At 36.7% G+C, this 11,762-nt stretch overlaps 1 protein-coding gene across 1 annotated transcript; it reads left to right on the top strand.

The window, feature by feature from the left end:
* Positions 1-570: 570 nt before the first annotated feature.
* On the top strand, positions 571-4,220 carry LOC144439370 (monocarboxylate transporter 3-like). The gene is made up of 4 exons (XM_078128655.1): positions 571-778; positions 881-1,024; positions 2,400-3,320; positions 4,072-4,220. The coding sequence occupies exons 1-4, from the start codon at positions 571-573 to the stop codon at positions 4,218-4,220; spliced, it is 1,422 nt and encodes a 473-aa protein (XP_077984781.1).
* Positions 4,221-11,762: the final 7,542 nt, after the last annotated feature.

Genomic DNA, 11,762 nt, shown 5'->3' with positions numbered 1-11,762 from the left:
GCCTACTTTCTGGCGGAGGACTAACACAGATAACACACAAATGTAACATAGTACAGGGCAGACACTATGTAAGGGATGTCTCTGAGTTATTTCTATCTATCTCAATATGAACCTGTGTGATTATCTCTCTGATCTTGATACATCATTTACATGGTTATAGCATTTGCAAGTAAAGACGAAGTCTCCTGTATTCCTGAAGGTGAAACGTGTATGCTGTAAAATGATGACCTAGTGGTATTTAAACAGTAAAACACGACAAGATGTTGCCCTGTATAGTTCACTATTCTGCTGAGAAATGGGGCATATACATGTGAACCAATCAAAACATGCGTATCATAGAACGCATTACTGAGTAGTATTAAATACTGTATTAATATTTGGTCATTTATTGATATCATGGTGATGGCAATGTTTATTTAAGGGTCAAAGTTCTATCCTATTTGACCATTGTGTTCCCATTTGCATGGCTACATACAGTCCACATACATCTACATACAATCCCTATACGAGTGTTACGTACTCTACACACAAGATTTTACTGTCTTCGGAGATCGAAAGTCCGTAGAAAATATGCCAAAACAAAGTGGTAACTCCGCACAACATGTGGACGATACTTGGAAATGGCTTATTGTTGCCGGTACTTTCTTCATTCACTTCTATAATGCTATACAAACATGCAGTGGTATCTTTTTTGTGGCATTCCTCAATTATTTTGATGAAGGAGCGTCGGTTTTCACGTTGGTATTCACCTTGTACGCCATTGTCCTGGCCATAGGAGGTAAGTAATTATATTATGTATTTCCCTCTATTATTCAACTTTGATTTGCTCGTCCAACACAGTCATACAAGAGAAAACAGAAAGACCTTTGATCTTTCATAGCTCCCATGTCGGGTTTCTTGGTATCCAAGTATGGAGCACGACCGATAGCCCTACTCGGAGCTGTACTTGAAACTGTTGCAATGGTATCAATTCCTTTCGCTGAAAGTGTGGTGCATCTTCTCCTTACGGTGGGAATCGTACGCGGTAAGAGTACAATTTTACTAGCTACTTAGAGAGAGAGAGAGAGAGAGAGAGAGAGAGAGAGAGAGAGAGAGAGAGAGAGAGAGAGAGAGAGAGAGAGAGAGAGAGAGAGAGAGAGAGGGGGGGGGAGGGAGGGAGAGAGAGGAGAGAGAGAGAGAGAGAGAGAGAGAGAGAGGAGAGAGAGAGACTTTTGGCTGTTGGCGTTAGTTTTTGGCACAACTACTGAACTGAGGTTTAGTAGTGCTAATGGCATGGTAAAATGTGTGTGTATGTGTACGTGTGTGTATGTTTGTGTACGTCTGTCTGTCTGTCTGTCTCTCTGTATTTGTTTATTTGTTTGTTTGTGTATGTTTATGTGTATGTATGTATGTATGTATGTATGTATGTATGTGTGTGTGTGTGTGTGCGTGCGTGCGTGCGTGCGTGCGTGTGTGTGTGTGTGTGTGTGTGTGTGTGTGTGTGTGTGTGTGTGTGTGTGTGTGTAAACAATTTAAAGTCAAAAACCGCCGGACTGATTACCTTGGTATTTGGTGGAAATATTACTAAAGGGTGTGTAGATGGAAATTTGTTTAAATGAAAATGTGTCTTTTTGGTAAAAACATCTTTTAATTCTAAATCTACTGAGCAGATTGTGCTAAAATTTAATGGGGATGCATCAGGATGTGTGTATATGAAGGTGTATTCACGACAGGATGATCCAATAAGCGATATGCAAATTAGGTCAAAAAATCACAATTTCCGTCAAAAAAGTATATCCCAAAAACTCCATGGTGAATGGAGTTGAAGTTTGGTAGGGATGTTTCTGGAGGTGTTATTTTGCAGATATCCTTCAGAACTTATTGACACAACTAGCCCTAGCAACCATGCCCTCGCCCTTACCAACAGTCAAATGGTAATGTATATTACAAAAATAACAATGAGGATGAATAAGTATGTGGATACAAATTCTAAAAGTGTCTTCAAGTATGCCTAGCAACAAAACTACGCCCATAGCAACAGTGAAATGATTTACATTGCAAAGATAACAACAAGGATTTATAGGCAAGTGGATAAGCGTTAAAAATGGACATGTTTATACTGAACAACAAGACCACGCCAATAACAACAGCCAAGTGACAGTGTATATTGTAAATATAAAGGTAGGGATGATTAGGCAAGTGGATAAACATCCAAAATGTTAATGCACTTATGCATAGCAACAAGAGCATGCCCATAGTATCAGTTAAATGGTACTGTATATTAGACAAATAACAACATGGATGGTTAGGCAAGCTTGGATAAACTTTCAAGTAACTGTCATAATAGTCCCATCAATGCATTTACTGCCCATATAGTAAAATTATGGTGTATATATCATTTGTGTATCACTCTCTTGCAGGTGTAGGTATGATATTTGTTCTCGTTCCTGGCACTTCAATTGTTGCTACATATTTTCAGAAAAACTTCGCCTTTGCAAATGGTATTGCTACGACAGGTGGTTCTATCGGTGGTATTGTTCTGCCTATCTTGGCACGAACATTAATAGACTTTTACGGCTGGCATGGATCATTTTTTATTTTTGCTGGCCTTGCTGCCAATCTGACTGTGTGTGCTGTCATTATGAAACCGTCAGAAAAGAAAAATAAAGACATCTCCTCAGACCAGGTTCCAGATGGCGATACTCCAGATGTCGAACAAGATGATGAAACACCAAGGCCACGAGACGGTTTAGATATCTTCCCAGGGACCGGTGAAGAACGTGAAGGGTTGCCGACAGAATGTACAAATGAGCACAAAAACGGAAACTCATCGATAATTGATAAAAACGAGAAGTCAACACTTGTTTCAAAACTTACTGGTTTCCACTTATTACGGAAATACCCTTTGTTGATTTGTGTTAATCTTGGTGCTTTTTTGTTCAGTGTAGCACATGCAATAAACATAGTATTTATAGTTGTACGTGCAGTTGACACTGGAATCTCACCCCTTATGGCCGCCATTTTGATTACAATTAAAGCATGTGGTAATATGATTGGTCGCTTGATTCATGGATGGTTTGTTGACCGGCGACTTATTTCCCCATTCGGTCTTATGGCATTAGCAGCAACTGTACAGTTTATAGCCACCGTTTCGTTCATGTTCAGTCCAAACTTTGGCCTAATGGTAGTATGCTGTATATTTTTGGGTTTGGCTTTAGGCGTTTTTGTTCCCTTACAAACGGTGTCTTCTAAAGCCATTGTTGGTATGGTCAACCTACCAAGTGCAGTCGGACTGAATATTGCAGGACAAGTGTTTGGTACTATTCTACTACCCCTAGCAGGTAATGATTCATTGTTATCGCGACCGATTCTATATGTTAAAGTAAAACACAGCAGCTGGGAACTTGCGCTATGATTTGTCAATGATTATCATTTGAAAATATACCATACCAGACCACACCACTGAACACCACATCACAGAACACTATATCAGACCACACCAGACCACGTGCACACCATGTGATTTGGTTCAATTAATCTGATTAACCAAGTTACCTTCGTCTCCACCTTTGCTATATAATTAGCCATTGATGGATTTATGTATTTTCATTGATGTCCATATGTAAACAATCGTCAAAGAGGCAAAAGGTGTTTACTTGACAATGTCAAAGATTTGTAAATATGTGAGAATTTGATATTGTTTGCTCACTAGATAATCATACATGCATGCTTGAACAAGTGCAACAGCAGCACAAATTATTTAATATTAAAACATTTTCGAAAGTGGATTCCAGTTACGGCTTCATGGCTTTTAACTCTGGCAATTTTAAAATGTTATAATGTCCGTTTTCATTAATTTCACTCACTCGCTCGCTCGCTCGCTCACTCACTCACTCACTCACTCACTCACTCACTCACTCACTCACTCACTCACTCACTCACTCACTCACTCACTCACTCACTCACTCACTCACTCGCCCACTCAAACAGCCTGATTTGAACAGTACAGTTCAATGTTTTATTAAGTTATCGCATTACAATTTAGGTCAGATTATGAAACTAATGTCCAGTTTCTGACTTTTTATCTAACAGGAGCAATCTATGAAGTTTCGCACAACTCGAGGACACCATTTTATGTTGGATGTGCCGGTTCTGCAATTAATGCAATATTGTTGTCGATAACTACTCTTTGTCAACGTTTGAAATCGAAAAAGACGAAAAAGATGAACATCGATACATAGAGATATTGACGGTGTGAATTTATTTTCTTTTTTCTTACCCTAATTACTTTTTTGTACAAGACGGCTGTAGGGATGAAGTTAGAATGAAGTTCTTAAAGGCAAAATGTGTCTTACTGTTTTCTAATATTAAAATGTGAAATGGCACTGCAAAGAATGAACACATCTACTGGCTGATGTTTATAGTACATGTAGCACATACAGTACAGTCACATACTACCAGATCAGAATGACTATAGAGTTTCAATTAGGCGGCACAGCGCTTTTCTTGTCAATTACACAAACAAGAATGGCGGCACTGAAAGCGAGCACACAAATGAAACGTTACATTTTCTCTCACTGTGAACGCAAATATAAATAAACCGTTCTGTGTTTTGGATCTTCCTTGTTTCATGTACAGTGATACAGTGATATTGCTTTGTTTTCATTCATTATAGTGAATTAAAATGAATATATCATGTTATATGCTTGCGCGCTATCAGTGCCTGTTTTAAGACACTGTGTGAAACTTAGAAAATATCGTGACGCCTAACTGAAACTACTCTATACTACTCTATAGTCACTCTGGTTTGGTAGTAAAATGAGATCGAATCATCATTAGAAAATGTGCCACAATGTCATAAATATTGTGTGAAATGTGTTTCTGAAACACGACGTCGTGTTTATTACAAAGAGGCATCCAAACTCAATATATTGGCAATCTCATGCGGTTTAAGGCTATTGCCCATAATTTACTTCTATAGGCACTATATATATATTGCATACACTACTCCGAGGAGCCTCTGACTTGAGCAGATATATTAGTCCGTTCCCAGTGAGAGATCCAACTGCTGTCGAACTCGGGAACAATGCATTCGAATAAATGATGAGATATTGGGTCGTCGTTCACTGATAAGCACACACTGACCCATGCGATAACTTAGGACATTTATGTGACGCACATTGTTGATATTACACGTACTAATCAATGAATGAGGACGCAGCATGGCATTAATATTCACGACCGGGTAATCAGAAAAATCTTTCTTTATTGAGAAGTTCTTTATTGAGTTGAAAAAAAAAATGATTAGAAATCTTTTGACAATGGAGGTTGAGAGAGAAGTCAACTTTTTTATTGACAACTCATTTCATACATGAATTTTACAAGGAGAAAAGTGGTGCCGACTTCAAAAGTTTGTATCGGTGTGATCGCGAGTTTGAGAGCAGTTGGATCTCTGGCTGAAAATGCAGTTATACCGACCAAATATATCAGGCTATGTACTCTGACCAGAGCCTCCTCAGACTAGTTATCCACGAGCTGGTCAACCTTATGAAAAGTTTGTATTGAGTTCAAAGGTAGGCAAATGTGAATATTATTCCCCTTATTGAATATCAGTTTTAAGGTTAAGTAAACATAAACATGACTTTGTTCGGTTATCAATTGACATGAATGGTGGTGATTCCATTGTTGCCTTGAGAATTCAGTGCAATCTGATCAACTGATTTTGGTTCTCTCTACCACCGACAAGCGTACGCATAAGAATTCTACTGATGTGCTGACTAATACGTCACCTTTACAAGCTGTTTAGATTTCGCCAATCGTCAACGTCCATGCCATCATACAGGAAATACAATGTTTACTGTTGTTCATTATATGTTACGGTATGAGCCCAGCAACATTGCATTAGTTTTGTTAAACGTATTTACATAGTAGGAATTTTGGTAAAGAAATTATTGAGACCAGTCAATCGACAGTAAGCTTAGCTAGCAAAATATAGTTCGTCAAGAAAGCTCGCTTGCCTCAAGATCTCGTCCTGTTGGTATATTGTTGCTTCAATGTTTCAAGCATAGGCTATGAACTAACCTGGTTGCAAAGCTAAACAGTGGGTCATTCTTTGCGACATGTCATCAAATTGGAATGCTGTTACATCTGGTGTACCACAAAAGTTCATCCTGGGATCATTGTTGTTCACTCTGAATTTACCAGTGACATGCTGTCGTCTATTGAAAATCAGTCACTTCTATTTGCAGACAACTTAAATAATGTTTATGGGAATCGAAGATAGAAGGCTTACTCTTCAGATCTCATCAGTTAATAGATTTATTCTTTGGTCGAAAAAATGGCGTCTAGACTGAACTTAATGTACAGAACTGTAAGGTTCTAACAATAACACTGAAGAAAAACAACGACTATATATGTCAGATATACCTGGGAATTTAATATTTGTAGCCAGTGTCTGTACTTGCAGCTGAACATTGCTTTTGGCTCATCATACCTGGAAGCAATTTTTCTCTATCTTGAGTTGTCAGCAAATCTAATATTTTAACAACGCATATTCGTGATCACCAACTGGATTTGGGGATTATTCCAAAAGTTTTGGCCAGCCATATGTTGTGGCAAATTAAACACAATTTTTATTCAACAGATATCTATCGTCTCTTCATTCAATGTTCATTTTTCTTGTTCATCAAATTTGTAAAATACAACACAGTTGTTACAACCCAATGTCATATTGGCAATCTGAAAGAATTGGCTGCATTCAAAAACGCTGTTTAAATATTTACATTACAAGCAGGAGTTCCACAAGTTTAGATCAATTTGGTGTGATTGTGATTATAAAAGTGCCATAACGAGCATAAACTATCCATATTAGCCAAGAACAAGCACTTACAACAGTATGACATTTCAATAAAATAAATTGCCGACATTACCACCAATTTTATGGTGTTTGCCCTCTACGACGAACTTCAAAGTTTCTACCGTATAACATGCTAGCGACCTACATTTGTGAACACTCAGTTACAGCAGCTGTGGAAATGAAAGTACTGAAGCAGTTTATTTAATGGGCTAAAATGAAACTTGTATTGATAGCACTTTATACAGCCGGTCTCCCAAAAGGTATTAGGGAAACCTCGGTCACAGAACTGAACAAACAAGTACTCCTGATATTCAATAGAGATAGTGGAAACTATTCCAGGATGCTCGACCCTCCTATTCACATGTTACCACAAAACCAGCCATGTTTTTTTTTTTACTTTGTTAAGTTTTGCTGACGAAAGCTGCTAAAAAGGCAGAACTTATATATATATATATATATATATATATATATATATATATATATATATATATATATATATATATATATATATATATATATATATATATATAATAACTCGGCGAGTATCAATCTGCTAAGACAGTGCTCTATACCGCAGTGGCAGAGCGCAATAGTTTAAAACTATATATATATATATATATATATATATATATATATATATATATATATATATCCAGACAAATATAGCACATGGATTCCTATAAGATGTTGAACATGGGATGTGTTTATATCTATCTACACCCAACAAATTCAACATACTATTAGTGTACGTTGACGTCCTTGTAGTAAAGGCAAAACTGCATATCTACATGTAATAAGGAACGACGCTACTCTGTGTATGCTGTACCGTCTATCTTTGTATCATAAAATGTTTTTTCAGAGGCTTAGTAGAATCCTATTCCTCGGCTAACCACTTTTATACATTTTACATTTATACTCAGAAATTGAAATCCGACGACAGTTCACATACACGGTTTATTTGTAGCAGCACTTTAAGTTGGAATCGATTTGTGTGTTTAATATGTCAGGGAAGTAGAAAATTGATTCTTTAGTTCCCAATAGACATTCTTGGTTGTCCGTACTTTTCTGTCGCCAATGAACGAATGCCATGGTACCTAATATACTTGGGTTAGTCATTGCTGTGTATGCTAGTATGTGTGGCACACAGATCGATATAAAGAAAGTAAAACAAACCACTTAGAGCGACGTCATCTTTAGATGTGTAACTATCATGGGTGGGGTGCGTATGAGCCATTGTTATTGCAGGTTTATGGCACTGGCAATGCGTTTTGCGACTCTCGTCGCAGGGTATGTTACTTGATGCGTTTCCTATACAACTGTGGATCAGGAGGGGCACAAGATTATTGCTATATATCCGTCTATTGTTATCTATCTATCTATCTATCTATCTATCTATCTATCTATCTATCTATCTATCTATCTATCTATCTCTATCTATCTATCTATCTATCTATCTATCTATCTATCTGTGTGTGTGTGTGTGTGCGTGCACGCACCGAGAGTGGTGCTATATAGATGAGAGGGTAGTTTGTTCACCTCATAAAACGTTGTAAGGGAAAATGGTCAAGCATGAAACAAATCAAAGGGTAGCATAAGTAATATACATTTTATTTGCGATATACAACAATAAAGTTATTGTCAGTTGTACCATTAACTTCACCCATCGACCTAGTTTCGAACCATTCACATGTCTGATTACACCTTCCCATTCCCCAATAGATCACTCATGTGGACTGCAACACAACAATTTTGTTTTCTACCGTATATGTTGTAAAGTATAGGTGATCTCCGAATATTGTTATATTTGACCTATCTTCTCGCGAATTACAAATATAATATATTGCTATGTTAGTTTTCAAACACATAATCTTTCATCAATGATAAAACTACAAGGACACTTTACATGCTAAAGCTGTATATCAATCATAGCTATCCTGGTTTTCAAAAGAGAATTTGACCGAATTAATATACAGGCATGAGGAGAAAGTTATCCACAACAAAAATACAAAGACGCATTTCGTTTTCGACTTTCAAATACAGTATGACACCACTTGAATCAAAGATGTATATGGAACGAACTAACGTAGTTAAGGTTTAAAGGTGAACACCACTCCTGGAAATAAAGATATTTTCGTAAACGTTTGGATTCTGGTGAGTCATTTCATGATTTCACACACATAAATTACTCTCAGTTAATTGCCAAGACACACGAATTGAAAGTGTCTTTACTTCCATTGACCTACAACAGTGGTCCAGCGTTGTCTCATTGGAGTCAGGAGAGACATGCATATATATTAGGTGAACAATCAATATTCATGACTTCTTAAATCGTATTACCTTCAGATAAAGTCATCACGATATGTATTGTTGAATGCGAAGCAACTTTCAAATGGGCTTTTCTTGGCAATCACGCGAAAATCAAGTGATGTGAAATCACGAAAAGGATTCTCTAGAACCCAAAGTTTATGAAAATATCTTCATTTCCTGAAGTGGCGTTCCCCTTTAACGTAATTTAATGATTTCAAACAAAAGAGAGTGGAATAAAGTCGAACATTCATTCAAGTCTAAGAGTTAAATCTCAGGTGTAACGCTTTAGAGAAAACTAAATTTTATTGTTTAATACGTCGTACTGATCCAATCAAATAATGAAGAATTTAAAATAATTTATCAAGAATTTACGTAGTACGACTCGTGATCATTATTATAATGTCACACGGGATCACGCACGTTTTCAAACCATAAACATAGTTGATTAGTACGAAATAAATATTCTGAGGTAAGTATTTATATGACGTCAGCAGAATTTACAATTTACACGTATCGAGTAGAAATACATGTAAGGCGAGGTTCTGATTACATTCAATTTTAAAATAAGTGGGGTAGGTAGAGTTTTTATTTTATTTTATTATATATCTTTTTTCACGTGTGAGTGTCTAGTTCAGGTTCTTCATTGTTTCCCAAATGGTCTCTTTGTTGTTTATTTCTGCCTATCAGATGTACAGCCATTGCAGAGTGAAAGAATAGTTTTATATTGACTTTTTAAGTTGATGTCAGTTTCCGCACCCACTATTTCCAACGAGACTTCACACGACTTTCGCGATTTTATTATTTTTCTCGAATACGTAAAAAAAAGTTTAGGGTCGGCGTGAAAAACTAGGTGGGGGTCGAGTAACCGGAACCAAACAACCTTTTTTTATTTGGCCTAAGAATATTTGAATCTCATGATTGAAAACACTGGATGTCGTTCCAATAACCACTTTCTTTGTGGATTCTCCTACAATGAGATACCTGTAAACAGAACACACAAAGTTTGTGTTATCATCTTTACAAACACATGCAGTACTAAAAGAAGTTAAATTTCAACCAATGTCATACCGTGTTTTTGAAAGTGTTGCTTTAACACAATTTTATCAAACCCCACCTTAAGTTGGATATTCTAGGTAGGTATAGAAAAGAGAAATATCCAGGTTATTTCAATTATTCTACTACGTCAATCAACACTCTTTTATTCTTCTCAAGTTTCCTGCAAGGTTTGCTACGTTACCAAGCTTAATCATTGGTCACATGCTGACAAAATTACGATTGTGGAAAGCAAGCTTCCAGCTTACTCAAACAGACACAAACTAAAAGCTCTCTAATTGCAATATGTGAGATAAGCTATTACAGGAAGTTAATGTAGTTACACTCACAATAGTGCTGCGTTTCTTATAGCCAATTTTACTCCAGTGTTTATTTTTTGTAGACTTTCTTGACCTTTCAGTTTACATTTATGGGGACGTGTAATATTTACACTATATGAGTTACATGTAATAAATTATACCCCTACCACCCACTTGTGTAACCAGCTGCATTGAACAATACCGGCGATTTTACTGTTAGTGTGTTCAACCAAGTTAGCTGAAATCAATAATATTTTTTTTGTAAACCAATGTGCTCGAATTGGGTATTGATTTTAAAGAACCTATTATGCTAGTAAATCATCAAACATTTGTGTATTTTGAAAGTACTTAAGATGTTGCCGGTAGTGATATAATTGAAGTAATCGAGTAATTAGTTAGTAAAGCAGCTGTCCATTATTACCACGTTTATTATGGCCTTAGAGTTCTGTGCTATTTATTGTTTTTCAACAACTGATAAATATATGGTAAGATACTTAATACTTACATTCATACTCAATTAATAGATATTTCACAGTGCCACCACATGGATCACCAAACACATTATTGGTAGTGGAGACTGAGCAGGTAGCTTTCCCCTCACAGATACCTGTTACTATCGCCATACTGTTCTCTGCTTTGCAATCTTTTGCTGATGGTTGGCCATTGGGACATGACGGTTCGCCAATTAATGTACCATAATTTGCATTAATGATGTGAACACTCAATGAAATACAATCAATAATTGCATCATTGCCTTCACAAGTGATTTGAGTCTGTGGTCCGACTATTAAAAAAAACATAACAAACTCTTACATAGTAAACTTAAGCATTTTTCTCGCGTCAGATGATTCAATAAAGACAAATAACATGATAGTCAAATTGCCTCATTGTGTTCCTTCTCAGAAGCAATCATCTTTCAACGGAAATGCACGTAGTGATTTATGATTAAAAATAATCGGATTACAAAAGTAGCCAATAAATAAAGTGAATGAACCCAGGAACAAATTACAGACACGGACACAGACACAGACACAGACACACACAGACACACACAGACACACACACACACACACACACACACACACACACACACACACACACAGTCCTTGTTGTGAATGCTTAGAATTTGAAGATTTTAAGTAACACCAATTTACTCTAAAAAGACAAGACAGGCTTCTGGTCTTTCGACTCCCGTTGACGCATCGTTTGGTATGTTCAGATTTAGAGCACACTCTTGCATAAGCATTTATGGCAAAGTGTAAGATTTG

This window comes from Glandiceps talaboti, chromosome 8 (assembly GCF_964340395.1).
Source record: "Glandiceps talaboti chromosome 8, keGlaTala1.1, whole genome shotgun sequence".
Classification (NCBI taxonomy): Eukaryota; Metazoa; Hemichordata; class Enteropneusta; family Spengelidae; genus Glandiceps; species Glandiceps talaboti.
This window is presented reverse-complemented; position numbering and strand designations above follow the sequence as displayed.

Bases quoted from the DNA above. Each gene is read 5' to 3' on its own strand.
- LOC144439370 (XM_078128655.1), top strand. From the start codon at position 571: ATGCCAAAACAAAGTGGTAACTCCGCACAACATGTGGACGATACTTGG. The intron at 779-880 runs GTAAGTAATTAT...GATCTTTCATAG, and splicing joins CATTGTCCTGGCCATAGGAG to CTCCCATGTCGGGTTTCTTG. The intron at 1,025-2,399 runs GTAAGAGTACAA...ACTCTCTTGCAG, and splicing joins TACGGTGGGAATCGTACGCG to GTGTAGGTATGATATTTGTT.